General features: G+C 36.1%; 1 protein-coding gene across 1 annotated transcript in view; it reads left to right on the top strand.

The window, feature by feature from the left end:
* LOC150107565 (PITH domain-containing protein CG6153) overlaps positions 1 to 26,030 on the top strand; it is a 109,173-nt gene that overhangs the window by 79,652 nt on the left and 3,491 nt on the right. The window contains exon 5 of the mRNA XM_090391388.1: positions 10,485 to 10,593. Coding sequence (XP_090247514.1) covers positions 10,485 to 10,593 — 109 coding nt within the window. The remainder of the gene's footprint in view (positions 1 to 10,484; positions 10,594 to 26,030) is intronic.

Here is a 26,030-nt window from a genome sequence, read left to right as displayed (position 1 = left end):
GTACAAAGTGCCTTAGACGATAGAAATATAAGATCTGATAATGTTGGAGTCTTGACAAGTAACAGACTGATTTGGAGGAAAATTGTAGATAGGAAGTTAGTAATGATGTAATTTTTTCATGTAGTACTGTCATATCCTGTACACCCCTTGAGGGTACATGGCAGGAATTTGATGATGATGAACTTCATTCAAGTCCACACTCATGGACTCATTCTCTACACTATTCAGCATGACTCTCCCAGCTTCATTACTCAACACTCTATTACTTCCCCCCCCCCACTCTCACTACATCTCGTTTCTTCTAGGCCACTTGTGGTTTTATTATGTTGACTCCCAATCACTCCCATACTATTTATTACTGCATCATTCACCAAAGACTCACCTATATGTAATCCTGTTCTAGTTACTTCAGCTAAAGTAATCTCTATAGTCCTAATTTCTCTGTTTAACACATTAAACTCAGCTTTAACTTCCAGTATCTCCTTACCGATCACTTCCACTTCCTCATGAAGAAGATGAAGGTCATTTTTCATTTTCATAAACTCCCGCCGAAGTTCTTCCGCTACGGTCCCGATGTCAGCTTTCATTCCTAAACGCTCCAGCCTATCCCGACACTTCTCACATACGTCGACATTTTCGTTCTTCTCATTTTGCCAGACCGACCACAGATCCTTCACATTTTTCGGTGCATACATATAGCAGTTTCCGCAACGCATTCTTTGCGAAAAATCTAACGCTGAGCCAGCCTTTCGTGTAGTAGTAGAAGTCCTGCGCACCGCTGACGTACGTTTCTTGTTGGACGCCATCTTTACACGTTGATATAGTGAAACAAACGGCAGTGAAAACACAATATATACAACACAGTTCTAAACAATAATACCACTGAAGGACAGTTGTTTCTAACCGATGCACAATTGCAGCACAATTTGTGACAAAAAGCCACACTATATTTAACTTTAAAAACACGTTTTCTAGACTGACCAATAAGAGAAGGGACTTACTAGGTAACCAATAAGAGAAGGGACTTACTGTGTCTTACAAATTTTCAAAATTAATTGACATGTAGAAAGCCGCATACTCTTGGCGAAACTCGTCTTACCAGCTATAAATGAAGTTTTAGATATGATGATTGGCCCACGTAAAAGTCATATGTCAATTCCTCTCAGCAATAGTTCAGTATCAACAAGAATTGATGAAATGGCAAAGGACATTGAAAAAACTTTGTGATGATTTAAAAACTTTAGCATTTTCTTTGCAACTTGATGAGACAACTTTGTGACAAGGAAGCTTTGTTAGTGCATTATATAAATACTAATGAAGAAATTAAAATTATTGAAGAGTTTCTATTTGCTAAACAACTGAAAATTGACACAAAAGGTTCTACAATTTTTAAGGTTGTTAAGGACTTTTTTAATGCTAAAAACATTCCTCTCACAAATATTATTGCATGAGCAACTGATGGAGCACCAGTTAATGATTGGTCATCACTGTGGATTTATAGCACATTTAAGAAGCAGTTCTTTACAGTTCACTGCATTCTTCATCAACAGCACTTAGCTGTAAAAAGACTACATAAGACTTTGGATGATGTTATTAAAGCAATGAATAAAATAAAAGCCCAGTCATTGAATACTTGTATTTTTTTTTGGAAACTTTGCCATGAAAATAAAGAATTTGAGCATCTTTTGCTTCACACTGAAGTTAGTTTGGCTCTCAAATGGAAACTGTCTGCAACACTTTAATGATCTCTACGATACTGTTTTGGACTTTCTTAATTCACTTGATGAGAACATGTGTAATGTTCTAAAAAAACAAAAGGTTGACATCGCATATTTTTCTGATATTTTCATCAAATTTAATGACGTTAACATCAAATTGCGGCAAAGCAACATGAATGTTATTAAAGCAAAGGGAATTATAAGTATTATATTTACGGCTATTTTGCCTGCTTCTGTTGAGGAGTGCCCCTGTTTAAATGTCATTGGCTTTTTTACTCATGGATTCTTAGGGCATTGTAGATGTATATTTACCAATAAATATATGTAGCATAAAGGAAAAGAAATTTACACATACCTTTTTCTGAGTGTTGTGCTTTTCTTCTTTCTGCGATGTCCAAACTACTGTGTGTGGGGGGGGGGGGGCAGTGTGGGAGAATTAAATAGAAATGGAAAAAAACCCTTTTTTTTTTTTTTTTTTGAATAATATATATATATATATATATATACACACACACATACATATATATTATATCATTAATGGTGGGCAGAGCTTTTTTTTTTATATTTATATAGGGTGGGAAAGGGGTTAGGGGGTTGAAAACAGCAACTGCTTTTTAGAGGGGGGGAAGGAGGTTGACAGGGTGCAGTTCGTTTCGACTATGCTTGGTTGTTGTCTGAACACATGGAGGAAGTGGATGCTGTGTCAGGTCGGGTAGGTGCTTCTGCTTTTGTTATGAAGCTTCCAAACCTCGGAGATTATGTAGAGCCTGTGGACGTTGATAGAGTTCGCGTCACATTTTATGGCTATTGTTTCCGATATTCTAAGCATTGTTTCATTGTGTTGTCTGTCTACTATGATGGCCTTGTCGATCTGCGGGGTGTGTTTTTGTTCAAGGGCTTGAACAAGTATTTCCTTTTTTTTCCTGTGCTTTGTATTAGATTTTTCTTTTTGATGTTGTGTTTTTTTAGTGTTTAAATGTTCTGGAATAGGGATGTTACAATCGCAGAAGTGTTCTTGTGGTCTTGCCCATAAAGACCTGATGGTGGAACCCGTGTAGGTGATATCACAGTCTTTTTGGCAGGGAAATTTATAGACTACATTGTGGTGTTCAAATATTTTGTGTGTGAGATTTAGTGGGTTTTAGGTTTGCCAATTTTTGGTTTGTGGTGAATACCAGTTTGTAGTCAGTATGTTTGAAGATGTATTTATAGGCTTTGTATGTGTTTTGGGTGTATGGTAGTTTGATAATTTTTTGGGAAGTTTGTTTTGGTACTTGGGTTGTTTTGGCGGTTTTTGGCTGTCTTGTTTGCGTAATTTATTAGTTGTGTAGGATAGTTGCGATTTCTGAAGATCTGTGTTAGTTTTTTTATTTCTGCATTTAGATTACTCTGATTGGTTGAAAATTTGTATGTATTTATGAATTGTAATAAGATGACCGATTTTTTTAATGGAATATGGATGGTATGAGTGGAAATGGAGGTAGTTTCCGATGTGCAAGGGTTTGTGGTATGCTTTCATAGCTATTTTGTTGTGTGTTTTGATTAATGTCAAGTTTAAGAAATTGATGGATTTGTTCTGTTCGGTTTCTATGGTGAATTCTAGTCTGTTGCTGTAACTGTTTAGGGATGCTTTTAAGGTGGTGGTGGTTCCAATGCACAGAATATCGTCCACATATCTACCATAAAAGGTGATGCCGGGGGGGGGGGGGTGATTCTATGTGTGCTAGGAATAATTCCGCTAGTTGTCCGCTGATGTTTTGGCCCATGGGAAGTCCGAAGATTTCAATGTACATGTTGTTGTTGAACTTGAAGAAGTTTGCCGAGATTATTAGTTTTATTAAGTTAATAATGTCATTGGGTGTTAGTTTAGTACGAGAGTGTAGGGTGTGATCGTCTGTGAGTAGTGTGTGTATGATGTCTAAAGTTCTGGGGACGTCCACGTTGGTGTATAAAGAGGCCGCATCCAATGAAGTGAGGATGTCTTCCTGGGATAGGGTTAGGTTTTTTATTTTTTTGAAGAGGTCGTCCGTGTTTTTTATCATGAAGTTAGAAGTTGAAATTAATGGTTTGAGAAGTTTTGCAATGAATTTTGATAAAGGTTCTGTGGTGGTGTTTTTTGTAGGAGACTATTGGCCTCATCGGGTACCCATCTTTGTGGGTTTTCATTTGTCCAAACATACGTGTGGTGTGGGGGGGGGTTGTGTTTTTCATTGTGGTTTTGTCTATTTTGTTTTCATTTTTTAGGGTGTGTTGGGTACTGTTGATTTGTTTAATGAGGTCAGGGTGGGGTCAATTTGGAATTTTTGGTAAATATCTACAATGCCATAAGAATTCATGAGTAAAAAAGCCAGTGACATTTAAACAGGGGCACTCCTAAACAGAAGCAGGCAAAATAGCCATAAATATAATAGTTTGTTAAGAGGAGTAACATGGGAGTTTTCCCAGAAATAATATCCATAGGAATTATAAGTGCTTTTATCAGAAAATTAACATTCTATAAGCAGAGCATTGCAAGACAAGATTTTCTCTCTTCCCAAGTCTACAAATAACAAATGATGATCATGATGATAATATGGTTATTTTTGACCACAAGAACTATAGGAGAGAATGAATGACTACTATTTGGGGGGGTTTTTTTGGTCAAATTTTAAAAAAAAAAAAAACTAAGTTATACCAACTAGTTACGCCAACTTTGCTGTTGGCTTCATCATGGTAAAAGATGTATAAAAAATAAGAACACTTGAATGCTAAAAACTGTTAACACTAAAACCATAAAATGAACAGAATACGATTGCATTTTATAAAAGCAGAAGAACGCATACATCACATGCATAGCACATGTATGATCTACTAGCTATGTAGTAACATTCTGTAGTTGGCAGCAAAATTTAATTCTGGCATGTTGAAAGATCTAATGAGGGTCTTCCACATCTCGGGCAGAATTAATCCATGGTTTCTATTAAGGTTTTGTTCTGAACGGAGAGCTGTCGTGGCTTCTTTTATAATTCGGGAGTGGAAGTCCTCCTCTAAATAGGGCATTGAGCTTTTATCCCATTCTATAACATGGTTGGTCCTAGCAAAATGAAAGGTTAATCCCAATTTGTCTTCTCTATTATTATTGACGTCTCCTATGTGTTCCTTCTTCCTGATTTCAAAACTTCTTGAAGTCTGGCCATTGTAGTTCAAGCCACACGAGCAGGGGATGTTGTAAACTCTGGCATATTTAGAAAATGGATGACTGTCTTTCGGCGAATGGTCTGTGCAAGTTTAAAATCCACTCTTATTCCATGTGGCTTGAGGAGTCTGGCAATCTTAATGGAAATTGTTCCCACAAAAGGAATCGCTTTGGTAGAATTATAACGTATATCTTTAGGTTGTCTTTGTTTGGGGGGGGTCACAGAAAAGAATCTTGTGGATCAATTTTCTAAGATAACCATTCTTTGTAAGGTTATTTGATATCAAGGACAGTTCATCTTGGAGGTCTTTATCATCTGTCATAATGAGAGAGGCTCCTCTATTTTTTAGCATGTGTACAATGCTAAGTTTCTGAGAAATAGTGACAGGATACCACATGGAAGTCTAATCCATAAACTGCAATATATGGGAATGGATATAGGGTTGGTGAGATGGATAGGAGAGTGGTTCATGGAGCGACACCAGAAAGTAGTTTACTGAGGATTAGAGTCCAAAAGACGGCCTGTGACTAATGGTGTGCCGTAGGTTTCCGTTCTTGGACCACTGCTGTTTAATTTGTTCATTAATGATATAGGGAAGGATCTGAGAGGAACGGTTCATTTGTTTGCTGATGATGCTAAGTTGGGTAGGGAGGGCAATAGTGAATGCAGAAGATGTCCAAATTTTGCAGGATGATTTGGATAGATTGGAGGTCTGGGCTAAGGAGAATGGATGTCAATTTAATGTGGCAAAATGTAAGGTTATGCATTTTGGGGTGTAAAGATTAGCAGCAGTATATCACATTGGTGGAACTGCACTCCAGGAGATTGATGAGGCCAGGGACTTGGGAGTGTTGGTGGATAGGGAATTGACGTTTAGGGGGAACATCGCGAAAGTGGCTAAATCAGCTCATCAAATCAATTGGATGCTGAAGAATACTTTGACGAACAATAAGCAAGTTATTGTTCTTGTCTATCGAGCCTTGATAAGACCCCATCTTGATTACTGTGCCCAGATCTGGTCACCTAGGCTTCTTGATGGGGAAGGAGGTTGAGAGGATCCAGAGGCGAGTGACCAAGATAATAGCAGGTCTATGGAATGAACCTTATGAAAACGGGTTGAAGATTTGTGGGTTGCAGAAATTGGCTGATAGGCGGAAAAGGGGAGATACGATTGAGACATTCAAATTGCTGAAGGGTTTCTATAGGATTAATTCAGAGGATATTTTTGAGAACAGGACTGGTGGTGGGAGGACTAGGGGACATCCATGGAAGCTGGGCAAGAGTGTGGTTGGTAAGGGTGTTAGAGCTGGATTTTTTACTTTAGAGTGGTGAATGAGTGGAATAAGCTGCCTGAGTCTGTTGTGGTGCTATGACAGTGAATGAGTTCAAGGCAAAGTATGATAGATACTATGTGAATGTCAAATAGTTGTGATGGACATGATGTTTAGGGCCTCCCTCGATGAGTCTAAGGACTCCTTGGAGTCGCCTGTAATAATAAAAATATAACAACTAGTAGGATCATACACCTGCTATGCGTTTGATGTATGTGTTCTTCTGCTTTTAGAAAATGCAATTCTATTCTGTTCATTTTATGGTTTTAGTGTTAACAGTTTTTAGCGTTTAAGTGTTCTTATTTTTTATACATCTTTTACCCTGATGCCAACAGCCAAAGTTGGCGAAACTAGTTGGTATAACTTAGTTTTTAAAATAAATTTGACCAAAAAAAACCGAAATAGTAGTCATTCATTCTCTCCAACAGATATTAGATATTTAATATTAGATGCAGATTTGGATTATTGTTCCCATCTTCTGACACTCAAAAAAGATTTGATAATCAGGTTCAAAGACTTTGACTAACTTAAAATACCCAATTGGGTCATAAATCCATTTCTTTCTGATGCACTTCTGTTCATCCAAATTTGTGTGAAGAATTTACTGACTTAAAAAATTATTTTGAACCTCAAGTACAATTTCAACAGCGTGGGTATGAAAGATTCTGGCCAAATATGCAATGCAAGTATCATCAGCTTTGAAAAGAAATAAAATGACTGTTCATTGCTTTTTCCTTCTTCATACTTGGTTGAGAAAGGATTGAACGTTGTGACGCAATTGTTAGCTAAGCAGCGAAATAGATTTCAAATAAGTGAGAGGAGACTTGAAACTTCATTTGTCAAACATTGAACCTGATATTGAAAAATTTGCAGGATCTTATCAGTCTTATGGTGGCCATTAATGATTGGCTTATTAAATACAGTAAGTTTGAGTAAAAATTAATTTGTATAATTTATATAAATTTAGGTTTGCCTAATGATATTATAATTATCTTATTGAGTCATTAACTTAATGTAAAAAATTGAGCAACAGACACCAGGCCATACAAATAGTTGAAAGAGGGTGCTAAGCAAAAAGGTTAAGAACCACTGCTCTAAAATATAACTGACATAGACATCTAAATGTTATTATAGATAGTTTACAGAAATCTATAATGATATTGGACATCTGTATATTGTCTGTAATAATAGACAATATGCAGATCCCATTAGGAATTACACATTTTGATTATTATAGTTCATTACTGAGACAGCACTCGTGCTGAGGCCATTTGCCTCTGTGCTGTGTATCTCATAAGATTATAACTTATTTCCAATCTGTACACAAACTTTTTGTGATTGTGTTTGCCAGGTATAAGTTTTCTATTGATTATTATTCTAATAATTGCAAAGTTTACTTAATACCAAGAAAGTGGACTCAATTTAGGCTGGATTTACTTTGCATATCTAGATAAAAAAAAATTAATAGTTGGCAATAAATACCTTTCAACATAAGGCCGTAGGTATTGGTTGACTCTTGTGTTAGCCCTTGGATATATTTTCTATCATCTACCACCAATAACAATCTGAAATGGCTTCATGATGCAAATAACCCTTAAATATATTATAATAGATATGTGGATTCCTTTAGTAAATTTCATTTCTTTATTATAGAAATTCAGTACTAAGACAACTCTTATGCTGATAGTAGCGTTTGCTTCATAATCGTGTTATAATATGATTTGATTAATTTTAAGCGTGATATGAAATAATTCAATCTTTACATTGTTAGCTTGGAAAAAGTTTGTGTGTTAACTTGAACTTTTCAATTATTTTATATATTATTTTATGGCAGTGAGAAGAGGGAAAACTATGTAAAGATCAAAGCTAGATATAGCCTTTAAAGGAATACAGGGAACTGATTAGGGCTTCTTATCCAGTGTTCAGCCTACACCTTCCAGAGATGTATCTAGATGTCCACATGGATATTCTGAATAAACAAAAATGGGCTGGCAATTTGACACTTAGTCAACCAGGTTAAAGTCAACAAAGAATACAGTTTGGTTAGGTAATTCTCGAATTGAGACCAGTCCATTCTTGTTTGTTCAGTGTATCCATGTGGATATCCATGATGATACAATATAATCAAGTGTCATATTAATTGGTATATTATCTGATAAACCAAGTTTCTTTTCATCAGCTAATCAGGGTGAAAATTGAGATACTAATAGAATTTCAGATTTCACCAAAATTGAAGATAGCACAGTGAATGCAGGAAGCAACTTTGGAAAAGAAGTGAAACTAGCAGAAAAATTCACAGAAATACCATGTCTGCACAATTATTACTGCTGAGATAAAGAAGCCTAAAACTGTGAAATACTCTCAAATAATAATTGCAAGATTCTCAAATAATAATCTAAAAAAAATTTTTTTTTTAAATAAAAAATAAAAATGCACCAGACAAAGAAAAAGGTGGTGCTTATAGAGCTGAACAGCAGAGAAGGAAATAAATCCTGGACATATAGAAAATATTCAGAAACATTTAGACTAAAGAGAAAAGCTAATAAAAACAAGAAGTATTTGATGACCTGGACTAGACCTTTACTGTGTTCTATCCTAAGAAGATGGACATAATTTACATGGGGAGAATACACAAAAACCCAAGAGTCTTTCTGATTGTTACTGCTAAAGGTAATGTCTTCAGGCTGGCTCGGGATATAAGAATATACACAGAATTTGAAATAGGAAGTGATAATCATTTAGTTTCAAGCAGGATAAAAATGAATATCACACCATAAAGAAAAATATATACAAAAGTCCTAAAGAAAAAAGTCGAGCAGCTTTCAGAGGTGAACTGTAGACTAAAATATACAAATATTATTAAAAAATAAATAAATAAATAAAATACTTTGAAAACAGGAAACAAACTTTAAAGATCTGGTGGCAAAATCTGAAGAAGATATTGATTGATTCAGTCATTGAAGCATGTATTAAAGTTGTCCATAAAGGGGGGGAAAATCAGAACTTCTTGGACTCATAAGTTAGAGGAAGGTCTAAAAAAAAAAAAGCAGAAATCATATAAATTCTTGCAAGAAAGTCAGCAGGTGTCTTCAGAGAATGTAAAGTAAAATGTAAGCAAGCTAAACTATGTAAAAGTTTAGCTACTTTTGCATAGCTTAGTTTGCTTACAATGCAGAAGTCATGGGAAAAATTTGGTAAGAAAGTAGAAAATGTAAATATCACAAAGGTGGCAGAATGTTCTGAAGGCTGTTGAAAAAGTTTAGAAACGGAAGAGACATACAATAAAATTAATTAGAAAATAAAGGTGACATGAAACTGAAGATATTCTTTATATTTGGAATAATTATCTTGAAAAATTGTTAAATGAAACAAGAATTGACAGAATGTAGTAGAAAGCATTCAAAAGGCATGCAATCATCAGCTACATATCAACATTTGAGGTAGGAAATAGCCATTAGAAACCCAAAATGTAGAGAGAAAAAATAGCTTGAGTATATGATATTTGACCAGAAATACTCAAATATTGAGTTATAAAAATTTTGTAGTGGTAATGCTACATAATTTAGAAGGATGAATTCCTGATTATTGGTGTAGTGCTTCGAATCTAGAGTTTTGGATCCTACGTGCAACTAGAATAGCAATAGATGTTGTCATTAGCTGGTGCATAGTTTGCCCATTAATGATTTCATTTACTACTCCTGACAAAACCAACTGTAATGCCATGTGAAATGTTAATTGTCGTTGTTTCACACATACTGATTTTGCTATTAGTAATATTGAAATATTTTAAATTGTATCATATGCTGTCTACATGTATTAATTTAGCTAGTATTATTTTCAGGTATTGAATAATACAAGCTGACTTGGGTGTACAACCACACAGACTTAGGAATGTTACTAGTACTACTGTTGAATATTAGAGCTGTTTTAATATAGTTGACTCTCACTACAGCAAATACTGCTGAAACAAATTACTGAAAAAATACATCCCAAAGTTCCATAGGTATGGTATAATGATGTTCTAAAAGAAGTTCATTATAGCAAACTATTCACCAGTGCAAACTGTTCCTATGGATCCATGTGGGGGGGGGGGGGTTGCTGTAATAAGAGTCTATTGTACCAAAGTATTTTATAAGTATCTTTATGAATCTTAAGAAACATTACAAAGATTGCTTGATACAATAATTTCTTAAGTATTTTATATAGTCAGTGAAATAAAAATGTATTATAACATTGCTTGTCAATTTATATCTTTTCAGAATTGTGAAATTCTCTAGTGTGTATAGTCTTTCAATTCATTTTCCAAAAAATTTTGGTGCTGAATGCACTAAGGTTTATTATATTGGCCTTCGAGGAGAATTTTCAGAGGTAATATATTTTATTAATAAGTCTAATGTGGAAAATGTTTGATTTTGCATAAATAAAATCTCTTCATATTAGATCCAGTTAACTAAATGAGGAACCCATTCTATCTCACAAAATTTAAGCAGAGTTAAAATTTTGACCCTTCCCTCTCCACTGAGGACAAATTATTTTGATAAATAATATTTGTATTAAGGGAAAAATTAAATATTATTTACAGTCAGTGAGATGTTATTACCCTGATAATTTTATTGATTTTTTGTCCTTCAATTTAACTAAAAGTTTTTATATATATATATTCGGACATGTATATTGCTATGCATTATGGGAAGGGTTAATACTCAAACTGGTTTCAACCTTTATGGAAGTCTCATCAGTGGAAGCCAGACATAGGAAGATACCAAAGTTAAAGTAGCATCTATCTCTGGATAAGAGATAGATGCAGAATGTTTTTCACTTGGTTACAAAGTAAATTAAAATTGACAATAAATTATATTCTAGTTTAATCTTTTAGCCAAATATAAGCAAACAAAATTTGCACGTGAAAGATTTTCACTACTTGTATATAGAAGCAGTTGACTTCACATCAATTACCTCAGTATTCCATGATGGTATACAGAGGCAACTGATATGAAGTCAATTGTTTCTATACACAAGTAGCCTAGTTGTACAAATATTGTTTGCTTCACTCGGGTAAAAAATTAAACTAGAATATAATTTCTTGTCCACTTTAATTTAATTTGTAGCCAAGTGAAAAAACTTTAAAAGATTTCAGAATTGTAATAAACTGTTTCCATTATTGCCAAAACGATTCTAACTTTCCAAGCGTGTGTGTGGTAAGGTTTACTATGCACACACTTTGCTTAAGTATAAGTAAACAAATAGTAAATCCAATTGTTAGGCTGCATATTTTCATTAAGCCACTTTAAGTGTCCTTCAAATGATTTTTTACTTACTATTATAGATACAAAATAGATTGTTAATACAGTAATGCTCTTCTCACCTGACAATATTCTTATTAATCAACCAGTCTTGCTCACTCTTTCAATACTTTTCTGAAGAATGAATTTCACTTATCAACTGTTTGTTTTTAAGAAACATGTCATGAAAAGCTACACAATCCTCAATGAAGAATGATTTTACAATAAGCATTGATTTTACAGTTTTTACGGACAATTTGTTTTTCTCAACAGTCCACAGTGCGATCATGCGAGAAAATAATATTTTCTCGCGTGATCGCACTAATATTTTCACATAATATTTTCATATATTATGTGAAAATATTAGTGCGATTATTTCACATATATTCACATAATATTTTCATGCATTTGTTCCAGGGATACACATAACAAACTCCACTACTTTCTTTAAATTTGATAGTTCTCCTTCAGCATTTTTTAAGAGATCCACCCAGACTTAATCTAATTGTTTGGATTTCAACATGTCCTTCATTTCACTATCTTCTTTGGACGTCAGAGCTGTTTTCGCTATCATTATTTCATCAAACAAATCAAATTCAGCATTTAAATTTTAAATTTAAACAATTTAAAATTTCATCATCATCAAATTCCTGCCATGTACCCTCAAGGGGTGTACAGGATATGATAGTACTACATGAAAAAATTACATCATTACTAACTTCCTATCTACAATTTTCCTCCAAATCAGTCTGTTACTTGTCAAGACTCCAATATTATCACATCTTATATTTCTATCGTCTAAGGCATTTTGTACCGTATCAATCCACCTATATCTTGGTCTTCCTCTGGGTCGTTTTCCTGCCAACCTGGCAAAGAACATTTGTTTTGCTAATCTTTCCTCTCCCATTCTATTTAAGTGACCATACCACCGGAGATTAGCTCTGCTAATGCATTCCTGGATGCTGACAATGCCAAGTTCTTTCCTAATATCCTCATTTTTAATATGATATTGCCATTGATGCCATCTGTTCATGCCTCTAATCTTTCTCAGGACTCTCATATCTGCAGTCTCTAGTCTTTGGTCAAGTGTTTGACTTCTAACCCAGCTCTCAAATCCATAAGTTAAAACTGGTGTGAACACTGTCTTGTATACAGCTAATTTAGTGTTCCGACTAATTTCTCTCTTATTCCATATGAATTTATTCAATTGACTTCCCACCATACCAGCTTTGCTGATTCTGTTGTCTATTTCTATATTTAATTTACCATCTTCACTAAAAATCATGCCTAAGTAGCTGAAATGTTTTACTTGTTCCACAGGTTCTCCATTCACAACACAGCTGACATTTTCAATGATTCTGCCTATTTTCATTGTCTTTGTCTTTTTATTGCTGACCTTCATACCATATCTATTACAACAGTTATTCAACTTAGTCAGAGAATCTTACAGACTTGTAGCGGATTTATTTAGAAGTATAACATCATCCGCATAAAGCAAAGAGCTGACATTAACATCTCCAATTTTGATATCATGTTTAATACCACTTTCCTTCATAATGTGATCCATATAGTTAATGAATAACAGAGAGGATAATGTACATCCTTGTCTCACACCAGATTTAACACTAAACCATCTTCCTGTACTTCCTTCAATTCTAACTGCTGACTTACAACTCAAATAAAGACTAAGTATTGCTTGATATAATGCCCCATTGACACCATATAACTGCAGCGTATTGAATAGCTTCTCTCTTGGCACCTTGTCATATGCTTTTTCCAAATCGACAAAACTCAAATACAGATCTTTGTTATATTCCCATGATTTCTCCACTATTTGTCGTAAAGTGAAGATCTGATCCTGACAGCCTCTATTTGGCCTGAATCCAGCTTGTTCTTCACCCAGCTTTTCTTCCACAATTCTTCTCAACCGTTTCTCAAGTATACTTGCATAGATCTTGCCAGGAACACTCAGTAGGGAAATACCTCTGTAATTCTCACATTCTGCTTTATTTCCATTTTTATATATGGGTATTATGAGAGCTCTATTACAATCATCGGAAATTCGTCCCTCTGTCCAGGCTTTCTGAACTATGCAGTACAGCCACTGTAGAACTTTTATACCACCATACTTCAGCATTTCTGTTCGAATATCATCTACTCCTGCTGCCTTTCCACATTTCAAGCCTTTGACGGCTTTTTCTACCTCAAGTATGGATATGTATTCCTGACTGCATGCCTGGTCAGTGTTTTTTACCACTGTGCTGTCATCACTGCTTGTTTCATTTAGCAGTTTTTCAAAGTAATTACTCCATACTTCAAGGATATCTTTTTCCCCTGTTTTCATGTCACCTTTATCATCTCCAACTCCTTTTATAGCACTCTTTCCTCCATTCCTAAGCTTCTTCAACAACCTCCAGAATATTTTGCCACCTTCTTGATATTTATTTTCTATATTCTTGCCAAAGTCCTCCCATGACTTTTGTTTAGCTAGTTTTACACACTCTTTAGCATTCTTGCATTTGTCTCTGTATTCTCTAAGAGCAAAAGCTGACTTATTTGCCAGGAACTTTTGATATGCTTTCTTCTTTTCCTTCACTGCCTCTTTAACTTCCTGTGTCCACCAGGGAGTTTTGATTTTTTTTTATCCTTGCAGACAACCTCACCACATGCCTCTCTGGCAGAATCAGTCAATGTTTTCTTCAGAGTTTGCCACCGAATCTCCAAAGTTTGATTCCTGTTCTCAAACTCTTTCATTTTTTTTTTCAATAATCTTTCTGTATTTTAGTCTACAGTTTACATCTGAGAGCTGCTCAACTTTTATTCGCTTTAAAACTTTCTTACATGTTATTCTTTTCAAAATGAAATTCAATTTTATCCTGCTCAAGACTAAATAGTGATCACTTCCAATTTCAAATCTTCTGTACACTCTGGTGTCTTGCACCAGGGAGAAAACCACTATCAACAACAACATAGTCAATGAGACTTTTCTTATTCCTTGCCTCTTCTCTCCATGTGAATTTGTGCACATTTTTATGTTGGAACATGGTGTTAGTAGTAACCAGTCCATGTCCTGAGCAGAAATCCAACAGATATTTGCCATTATTATTAGCTTTGCTCTTCTCTCCAAATTTTCCCAAAATATTTTTGTATGTCTCACAATCATTTCCTACTCTGCTATTTAGATCCCCAACAAGGAACAAGGACTTTTCCTTTTTCATTGTGTCAGTTGCTTTTTTTAAAGCCTCAAAAAATTCCTCCACTTCTACCTTAGTAGAACCTTCTGTGGGACCATAGGCACAAATAAGTCTCATTGTCCAGTTTCCCATTCTCATATTCGCCTACATTACTCTACTTGAGACTGACTGCCATTCAAGAAGATTAGCCTCGTATTTTGTGTTGAATACTATGGCTACTCCTTCTTTTCCTTGATTGTCATTGCCTGAATATAACATTTTGTATTTATTGCTCAGAAAGATCTCACCAGTTTTGGTGTTTTTTGTTTCAGTCACCCCTATTATGTCAATCTGGTACTTATCTAATTCCTCAGCTAGCTCCATTTCTTTGCCATTCAGGCTTCTTACGTTGATAATACCGATCTTTAACTCTGGTGATGTTGAATTGGGGTTTGTTTTCAGATTTGTTCCAATTTAAAATTTACACATTTAAATTCAATATTTAAAGCTCAGCCAATATCATGGCACACGCCAAAATGTCAATGCACATGCGCACTGTTCTAACAAACTTATCATTGTTGCAGTGTTGCTATAACTCGCCTTGAGAAAATAACAACGTTTCTACAGTTCCCTGTAAATGGCGGAGAGCGTTATTTGTAATAGAATAGAAATTGTAACTCATAGATTTTGTTATTCAGTCTTGAACTCTAAAATACAGGACAAAAAGCTGTCCCGAAGAGTTTTCTCGGGACAACGGGACATATTAGCCAAAAATGGAACAATCCCGTATTTTATGGGACGTCTGGGATCCCTAACTATGAGTGAAAAACAATACTCTTTCAATTGACAAGGGAGCACCTCTTTCAGTTTTTCATTCATTCAATCGAGTTGTTTCTTACTTCAGCTGTGATTTTTTGGTTTTGTGGCAAGATTTCAAAGTGTATAATACCAGCCATATCCCACCAAATACTTAACAAAACCTTCTGAGGGTGAAGGTCTTGTTTTGGCTGAGGTTTAGCCTGTTGCCCTGACTGAACCCACTGTTTTCATGCTTAACATTCTTGTGAAGTATCCACTTTTCATCACTGGCGACTACATGACTCAAAAATGGAGATCGAATGAATCTCTGAAGAATGAAGAGCAGTGCAGATGTTGATGCACTCTATTTAATTGCTGTTTGTCAATTCATGAGGAACCCACTTGCCGACCTTAAACATTATTCCAAGTTCTTGTAAATGGCGATGGATGGTCGATGAAGATGAATTAAGATCTTTTGTTAAATCTTCAACAGTTGCATTGGCATTTCTTGCAATAGTAGCTTCCTGCATATCATTATCGAAAGAGAGAGACAGGGCTCTCAGAGCATGGGGAGTCTTTCAAGCTAAAGTCCCTTGTCAAAATTTTTAGAACCATTGCCGGCATTTTTGCACATTCAAAACGTTATCACCATACACTTCTTGCACATTTTTACAGTGTAAGAAGCATTGTTGCCTTTTTTTTTTTGAACTCAAAAAGCATGATGTGCCTCATGTGCTCTTCAGTGACCTCCTTAACAATAAAGGGTTATTTAAGCAATAACTTATGTATGTTATTGGCAAGGGGCCACTACCCAGACCGGTTTAGACCTTTTTTGAGGTCTCATCGGTGGGTATTTCTAGCCTGGCTCCCACTGATGAGACCTCAATAAAGGTCGAAACCAGTCTGGGTAGTGGCCCCTTGCCTTTAATACATAGCATCATACATCTCCTCAAGGAGATGGGCTGTGCATTAAGGGTAAATATTAAGAATAGTGATCAGAGCTTATTCTACCTTTACCATGAGTTGCCTTGACTTGCACTACTTTGAGGGTCAGCTAGACTTGCAATACGTGCAGGCACAAACTTGACTTATTTGTCTGTTTGCTTACTTGGGAAATGGAGTAAAACCAAGTTTAAAATAGCTTGGCATCTTTAACATTTATTATACCCAAGGTAAAATACTTTCTACATTGTATATTATATATATATATATATATATATATATATATATATATATATATTAAAGATATAAAGAAATTATATTCTTGGTTTTACGAATTATATATATACATGAGGGGGGGGGGGTCTGGAAAATTCTGATAACACCCAGAACCAAAATGATATTAAAGCAACTGATCTGACAACAAGAAAGAACATACGATGACATAAGAATATATGAACATAAGTTATCTTCTATCTAACAGATAAGCTTAGGTATTGACGGTTATTCATGACTTAACGGTATTAACAACACAGTATGTTCTTTCTTGTGGTTATATCAGTTGCTTGAATATAATTTTTGTTCTAGTTGTTAACAGAACTTTCCAGACCCCCACCTTGTGTGCATGAGGAAATTAGTGCTGCAGGCCAAAGATAATTCCAAAGAGTTCTTTCGGTATGTAACAAGTAAAAGGAAGAAAAATTTTAATGAATGTCAATGGTAGGAGGGCAACTGAAGCAGATGAAATAGTGAATTACTAACTGAACACTTTGCAAGGGTTGAGAAAAAATTGTAGTCAAGACATCGATGTTGAATGATATTGATATCCAGATTTAGTGCAATGTAGCATGTGTTTAATGTATTCATTGCCGAGAGTGAATGGTTTGAGATACAAGAGAAAGAATGGAGAGGATGTTTGTCAGAAATGGTTCATGAGCAAATGCAAGTCGTGTTGGGAGTAGAAGAATGAAGTGACCGATGTTAAGGATATATGGCAGGATTGTGAAAGTGTGGAGAATGTGGTAGAAGCAGTGAATGATAGTGCATGAAATACGAATGAGAGTTTGAAGGAAGTGGATGAAAGCAATAATGTTGATGAAATGTCAGTGCAGAAAGGAATTGCACACTTACATGGAGTCCTTCACAAGACAAAACATGAGCTTGAGTAACTGGAGAAAAGAGAGAGCTATATGGGGGTTTGATAAGAGGTATACTTAATGAGGAAATGATGAAAGCATGTTTCCCAAGTGTGAAGATGAAGGATGTTAGTGAAGCTGTAAGTTGGCATAAGAAAGAAGTGAACGAGTTAATTGTTTTGGCAGTCAAAATTGATTTAAAAGGTGAGAAATATGCAATGAAAGAGGATATGAAAGAGTCAGAAGAAGCAAAAATGAAGAGTAAGAAAGTAAAGATTGTGAATCTTCTGTCTCAGTATGATAGGACAGAAATGAGAAGGGCCATGATTGCCAGTGAGAAGATTGTGTAGGAGGAGTGGTGTATAGTTTATAGATATGATGGATGAAAAGACCTGTATATGCCTGATAGACTGCACTTGAATGGTTTTGGAGTAGATGCTTGGAGAAAGTGTTATTCAGTGAGAGTTTGGAAATGTAAAACCAAGGAAACTAGAGAAATTAGGGAAAGAAGCAATTTGCATATGTCTAATCCCCTGGGGCAAATGAGTGTGAGTGCAGGAATTACTGTAAGGATATAGCCACCTCTCGGATTAATGAGTGTGAGTGTAGGAATGATTGTGAAGAGCTGGTTACAGTTTCCCAGGTTTTGAATCTGAATGAGCAGCAAATGACATTATGTAAGTGTGTTAAAAAACGTTTAATTTTCTTGACCAAAAAGCTCTGGAAAGACTTTTAATGGGATTATATTGATCAAGTGCATATAATAAACAACTAGTTTCACCAACTAAGGCTGTTGGCATCTTCAGGGTCTAAAAAGTAAAAAACTGTTACAAACTATAATCAACCGATTCCAATTATATTAAACAAAGAACAGAGCGCGTACAATACATTCATAGAGCTTGGATGATATCACTTGTTGTTATTTAGGAACGTTCTATAGTTGGCACTATAATTCAGTTCTGGCGAGTTGAAGGATCTGATAAGGATCTTCCAGATCATGGGCAAGATTAGTCCTTGGTTCCTGTTAAGGTTTTGTATACAGTGTGCAACTGTTGTGGTCTCCTTAAAAATTCGGGAGCAGAAGTCCTCCTCCATGTAAGGAATTGTGCTTCTATCCCACTCTATGGTATGGTTCATTCTTGAGAAATGAAAAGCTCACCCCGATTTTTCTTCTCTGTTATTATTGACATCACTTATGTGTTCTTTTTGCCTAATTTCAAGGCGGCTTGAAGTTTGGCCGATGTAATTCAAGCCACATGAGCAGGGTATGTTATAAACTCCAGCATATTTGGAGAAAGGATGACTATCTTTTGGAGATCTTAAGAATTGTCTAATCGTTTCTGTGAGTTTAAAGGCCACTCTTATTTTATGTGGTCTAAGGAGTCTTGCAATCTTATTGGAAACTGTCCCTATTATGTAAGTGTGACTATGGACCCAAGGGAATGTTATAATGCATGTACATGAATGCCTAAAGTATCAGAAATAAAGGAGAGGAGTTTTGGGCATTGGTCAGCTCGACTTGGCCAAAAATTACTGGCATAAGTGAGACCTGGTTGTCAGAGAACGATGTAATTACAGGGATCGAATGTAACAGATATTGTATTTTCAAAGAAGATAGAGGAAATAGGGCAGGGGGGGGGTATTATTAATGAGAGCTGAAGAACTTCAACCAACAAAATAAAAGTTAAGGAAGGTTGTAGATCTGAGGGGAAATAGTTCATTTAAGGCCATCTTGTGTGAGATCAAGGCCAATGGGACAAAATATATTGTTAGCTGCTGCTATAGACCTGGGAGTCTAGATGAAAATGTGGATGACTTGTATCAGTAGGTTACACAATGAGTGCAGGCCAAGCAATTATTATGCGAGACTTCAACTATGGAAGATAAAGATCTAAAGGAGGAAACAGCACATGGCAAAATGGAATTTATACTGTTACCCAGGGATAACTAACTGAAACACCACACGATCAAGGAGACCAGGAGTTTGAGAGTGTTGGATCTGGTAATAGCATCAGAAGATCTATCTATAACTACAGTAGCAACTTTACCTCCAAGTGGGGGAAAGTGACCAACCATCTGGTACTGGGAGATTGCTCAACATGTAGATTGTTCAGTTAAGAAAAGGTTTATGTGAAACTACAATGATGGCAATTATGACAGACTTTGGGGACAAAAATTCATGATATTAGCCATGCCATCTGGATGCAGAAAGGTAAGTTGAGGGAAATCATTGTCTTGGTTGGTACAAATGATTTGAGAGGTGTGAAGTGTTATGTGAGGGAAGATGTAAAACAGTTGTTAGAAGAGGCAAAACTAAAGAGCAAGAAGGAGAAGATTGTAAGTCTCCTATCACGCTATGATAGAGGTAAATTGAGGTGGGGGGTTTGTAGCCAGTGAGTCTACATGTAGATTGTGCAGAAGGAATGATGTAGGATTTATTGATCTGTGTTTGACGGAAAGAAGGGTTTGTACAGTGCTGATGGACTGAGTCTAATGGTTTTGGTGTTAGATGTCTGGAGAGAGATTTGTTCACTGAGCATGCTGAAATGCAAATTCAGGAAAACTTAAGTAATTAGAGTGGAAGCAAGTGAATTTGTGTGAAGGCATCCATGAGGTGAGTGAGTGTGGGAATGACCAAGTGTAGAATATCTAGTCTCTCTCTCAAGCAAAAATATTGAATAAAGTAGTCAATTTAGGAAGTAAAGGTGGTTTGGGGCCTAAAGGGTTGCGGCAGTTTCTATATACTAATGCCAGAAGTATAGGAACAAGAGGGAGGAATTTTTGGCATTGGTTAGTGCAATCTTGCCAAAAGTTATAGGCATTAGTGAGACATGGCTAACAGCAGATGATGTAGTTACAGGAATTGAATATGAAGGATTTAGAATTTTCAGGGAAGATAGAGAGGGGAATAGAGTACTCATGATAGCAGATGAATTGCATCCAAAAAGAATAGGAGCCTGCTCATTTGAAGCAGTCTGGTGTGAGATTAAGGCCAGTAAAAGAAAATATACAATTGGTTGTTGCTATAGGCCAGGGAGTTCTGCAGATAATCTGGAAGACATGCATCACCAAATTAGTACAGGTCGAGTGATTATTATGGGGGACCTCGATTATGGAGATATAGACTGGAAGGAGGAAAGATCATGTGGCAGGAAGAAAATAGAATTTATACACCTACTAAGAGATAATTATTTAAGGAAGCATGTGATGGAAGGGACTAGGGGTAGGGGAGAATATTGGGCCTGGTCATAGGATTAGAGGAACTATCTGTAACCGAGGTGACCACATTGTCTACAATTGGTAAAAGTGACCATGCTATCCTGACTTGGGAGATTGTAAAACGAGGAATATTCTGTCAAGAAAATGTATATGTGGAACTACAAGGCAGGTGATTATGACAAGCATGGGAAGAAGCTTAAATCTGTGCCATGGCATAGAACTTGGCAGGGTAAGGATATTAGTAGTGCATGGGATATAGTTAAGGTTCATCTAGAGCAGGGGTCACCAAAGTTATTTGCCCATCGACCCCTTCAAGAGGTTATCGACCCCCCTATATTTTACTATTACGTAATTATAATAGGACAAGCAAAAAAAGATACTGATGTGAGATTTTAGATTGTTTATTTTATAGTTACAGTGCTTATTGTATGTATAATATGGTATATATTATTATATTACTATCACTAGTAATATCACTGGTATTACTAGTGATATTAATAAACTACTGGTATTAATATCATTGGTATTACTACCAGCGCTGCTCAACTCTTCAACATAGAGAAGCTTAGTTCGTGAATGAATAACGATTGAATTATAATATGTATGTTGATGAATTTTAGAACATTAACGCTCACTTGTATGTCGATGCGCAAAAATGAGACTGGGATTGAATACTAGAGCACGTGCGTGGTTCTTATCAATAAATAAGAACCACGCACGTGCTGCAATCTCGCTCCCACTGCGCCGGCCTGCAGGAACCACCAACATCCTTTTATTGGTAAATACGTAATTTTGGCCTACTTGATTGGCCTCAGTAACTATTTTCATGACCTTACTCCATCTTACAGGTCCTGTTCATGGACCTGTAAGATGGAGGTACTGATCCCACGATTCACTCTTAATTGTGTTGTCATTACCTCCATGTCTTTTGTCATGGAGGTAATCCAAGTTAACCGAATTAAATATTACCCATACAATGATGTCTTATATTTTTCTGTCGATCCCCACTCGACCCCTGAGCCTGAATCGACCCCTAACAATGTCATATTGACCCCTTTGGCGACCACTGATCTAGAGCATAGGTGGCCAACAGCAGGCCCGCAGGCTGCATGCGGCCCGTAATGTGATTTTGTGTGGCCCACGGCAGGATAAAAACTATATTAAATTATGTATTATCAATTTAACTATTAATTTCGACTGCAGATTTTCTGATTATATACTAGTTATATCCATTATTTTTGATGACGGAAACAATTTATATTCTCAACAATATTGTTCTCCCAGTAGTAAAATTATTTAACAAATATAGTAATTCAATACATATAACTATTGCCTTGAGAAAAATGCAGTTTGTTTTTATTTAAGTTCTGTCTAAACGTGTGCGGCCCTTGACGCTACCACTCATCATATATATTGGCCCTCGTTTAGAATGAAGTTGGACACACCTGATCTAGAGGAAGCAGTATTAAACTGTATACCTAGGGTAAGGAGCATTAATTAGGAGTAAGATGGATGAGTAATATCATTAAATATGAGCTGCCTAAGAAGAAAATACTGTAGAGGGTATACAATGAGAAAGGCGACCAGCATGGCAAGGAAGGCAAAATCAGATTATGAGAAGAATCTGGCCAAGCAGGCCAAAGGAAATCCCAAAGAGTTCTTTAGTTATTATGTGGAAATCAGATGGAGACAGAAGCAAATAAAATAGTTCAGTTACTTTCTGACCACTTTTGCATGGGTGTATATCATCCGAGGTGAGGTTACTGCTTTAACCTATCTGACAGACACAAATGTGGGAACAGAGGTGGATGAATTGGAGGTTCTTAGGATATTGCAGAATCTCAATGTAAATAGAGCTGTGGGATTAAATGGAATATCAGGTAGGGTTGTGCAAGGGAACTGGCAATGCTTTTGACTAGGCTTTTTAATTTAAGTCTCCATTTTGGTAGAGTTCTAAAGGAGTGGAAAGAGGGCAAAATAATTCCCTTTCATAAGGGAGGTTCCTGCCTCAGTAATTTATCACACGTTTGTAATAGGAATTGAATGAAGGAAATGGCTACACTATGATACTGCCGTACTTTGAAGAGGAATTTGACAGAATAACACATGGCAGATTATCACAGGGAGGTTCTAAGACTGCAGTAGCAAATTATAGACCAATCAGTATCTCAGGTGTTGTGGTTAAAGTACTAGAAAAATTGGTCAAAAAGAGAATTCAAGAATGGATAGATAAAAAATACTGTATGAGGGTCAACATGGCTTTGTGAAGGTTTGGTGGTCATGCCTTTGTAATTTACTAACTTTTTATAATAGAGTAGCAGCTGAGTTGGATAATGGAAATGGCTACACTATGTTTCTGCTGGATTTTGCAAAGGCATTGGAAACAATACCACATGGAACATTGTTATGCAAATTAGAACAAATGGGAAAGGATTACTGATTATATGGATAAGAGGGTGGCTGCTGGACAGATATCAAAAAGTGGTATATGGAGGTGCAGAATCAAGGGCAAAAAGAGTTGACTAGTGGTGTGCCTCAAGGTTCAGTGCTGGGACTACCACTGTTTAATTTGTACATAAATGATACAGGAAATAACCTGAATGGAAATATTCAGTTGGTTTGCCGATGATTCAAAATTAGGTAGAGTAATAGTTAATCAAGGCAAATGTGGAAAGCTTGCAGGACAATTTAAATAGGCTGTCAGTATGGACAAAAGATAATGGTGTCAGTTTAATGTGAAGAAATGTAAAGTTATACATTTTGGACTAAATTAAATAGATTACAAGCTGTATACCACATTGATAGAACTGTACTCCAGGAAATAGATGAAGCTAGAGATTTAGGAGTGATGCAGAGAGACAGAGTTAAAGTTTAGAGGACATATTGCTAAGGTTACAAAAGTAGTTCATAAGATTACTTGGCTGTTGAAGAACACTAACAAATAGAGATAAGGAAGTTGTTATTCCACTTTATAAGACCTTGATATGTCCACATCTGGATTACTATGCTCAGGTCTGGTCTCCTGGATTTCTTGGAGATGAAGTGGTGGAGAAGATGCAGAGGCAAGCGACCAAGATAGTGAGTAGTCTGTGGAAAGTTCCCTATGAGTATAGATTGAAGGTGTGTGGATTATTGAAGTTGGTTGATAAAAGAGAGGATATGAAGAAAACATTAAAAATTTTTTGATGCAGGGGAAATGTTTCAGGATACTTAGGTCTGGTCTGGTTTGGTCTTCTGGGTTTCTTGGAGATGAAGCTGTGAAGAAGAAGATTCAGAGGCAAATCACCAAGATTGTGAGTGGTCTGTGGAATATTTCCATTGAGTATAGATTGAGGGTGTAAGGATTGTTGAAGTTGGTTGATAAAAGATGGGATATAAAGAAAACATTAAAGTTACCTAAAGGATTTTATAGGATTGATGCAGGGGAAATATTTCAGCACTTGGCTAAATGTGCCAGAATAAGGGGGGGGGTCATTCCTGAAGTTGCATGAGGGTGTAGTTAAGGGGTGTGAGGACTAGATTCTTTACTTGGAGAATGAGTGGAATGGGTTGCCAGAGTCAGTTTTGGGTGGTTTGTCTGTTAATGGGTTCAAGGAGGGGTATGATAGATTGTGTGGATAGTTTGGGTCTCCAGCGATGAGTCTTTGGACTCCATGGAGGTACCTGTACAATAATAAAATAATAATAACTGGGAGTTGTGACATGGCATAAGAAGCTACATGGAATGAATGTCATCGGTGCATAAAAAGCAGTCAGGGATTAAATGGATGAGTAGCAATATAAATCAGGAGCTGAAAGAAAAAAAAAACAATATGTAGAAGGAATATAAACAAAATGGTGATCTACATGCTTGTGAGTAATATAAAGAACAAGCGAGAATGGTAACAAGCACAATAAGGAAGGCTAAATCAGATTTTGAGAGAAAATTAGCTAAGCAGGTCAAAGTAAATCAAAAATTCTTTTTTTTTTCTTTTTTTTTTTTTTTGCTGCATAGCAAATAAGAGAAAGAATGGTTTGAAAAGATAACTTTACTCAGCGCTGATGATACGAAAGTGACAGAGGCAGAAGAAATGGTTCAGTAACTAAGTGATCACTTTGCAAGGGTATATCATCTAGGTCATGACTTTGCAAATTACTGACATGACAGAAACGGATATGAGAATTGAGGTAGATTAACTGGAGGGTACTCAGTATATTGAAAAATATCAGTGTGAATACTTAGTGGACCTGGATGGTATGTCAGCTCGTGTGGTATGATGTGCAAGTGAATTGGCAGTGCCTCTGATGAAGTTGTTTAATCCAAGTCTCAGCTCTGGTAAAGTTCCAAAAGAATGGAAAGGGGATAAGATAGTTCCATTATATAAAGGTGGCTCCAAGACAGAAGTAGCAAATTACAAACCATTTAGTATCTCTGTAGTGGTGGTTAAAGTATTGGAAAAGTTGGTTTAAATGTAACCTTCACAGATGGGTGGATATGAATATGATACTCTATAGAGGGCAACATGGCTTTGTAAAAGGGAAGTCCTGCCTCAGTAATTTATCACACATTTGTAATAGGAATTGAATGAAGGAAATGGCTACACTATGATACTGCTGTACTTTGAAGAGGAATTTGACAGAATAACACATGGCAGATTATCACACAAGTAATAATATGTGTAATAATGAGCAAATGGGAATGGATATAGGGAGGGGATAACTGTGATAGACATCAGAGTGTGGTGTATGGTGGAGTGGAATCAAGGCGATGCGGGTAACTAGTGTAGTGCCCCAGGATTCTGTACTATGACCACTATTTAATTTGTGCATCAATGATAAAGCAGAAGATATGAAGGGGGGTTATTCAGCTGTTTGCTGATGATGCACAACTAAGGAGGGCAATAGTTGATAAAGGTGATAGATATTTTGCAGGATGACTTAAGTAAATTAGCACTCTAGGCAAAGGACAATGGTTGTCAAATTTAATGTTGTAAAATGTAAGATAATGCACTTTGGAATGAAAGGGTTGTATTTTTCGTATCATATTGATGGTACTAGATTACAGGAAATTGATGAGGCTAATGGTCTGAAGGTGATGGTGGATAGAGATTTGAAATTCTGAGAACATGTTGCAAGAGTTGGCAAAATAGAGAATTACTTGGATGTTGAAGAACATATTGACAAGTAAAGATAGAGAGGTTGTTATTATCCCTATTTTTATGGTTATTATTCAGCCACATGTTGCATTGCACTACTGTGCACAGATTGTGATCATCTGC

This window comes from Typopeltis vanoorti, chromosome 4 (genome assembly GCF_054136105.1).
Source record: "Typopeltis vanoorti isolate ZY-2024b chromosome 4, IOZ_Tvanoo_1.0, whole genome shotgun sequence".
Classification (NCBI taxonomy): Eukaryota; Metazoa; Arthropoda; class Arachnida; order Uropygi; family Thelyphonidae; genus Typopeltis; species Typopeltis vanoorti.
This window is presented reverse-complemented; position numbering and strand designations above follow the sequence as displayed.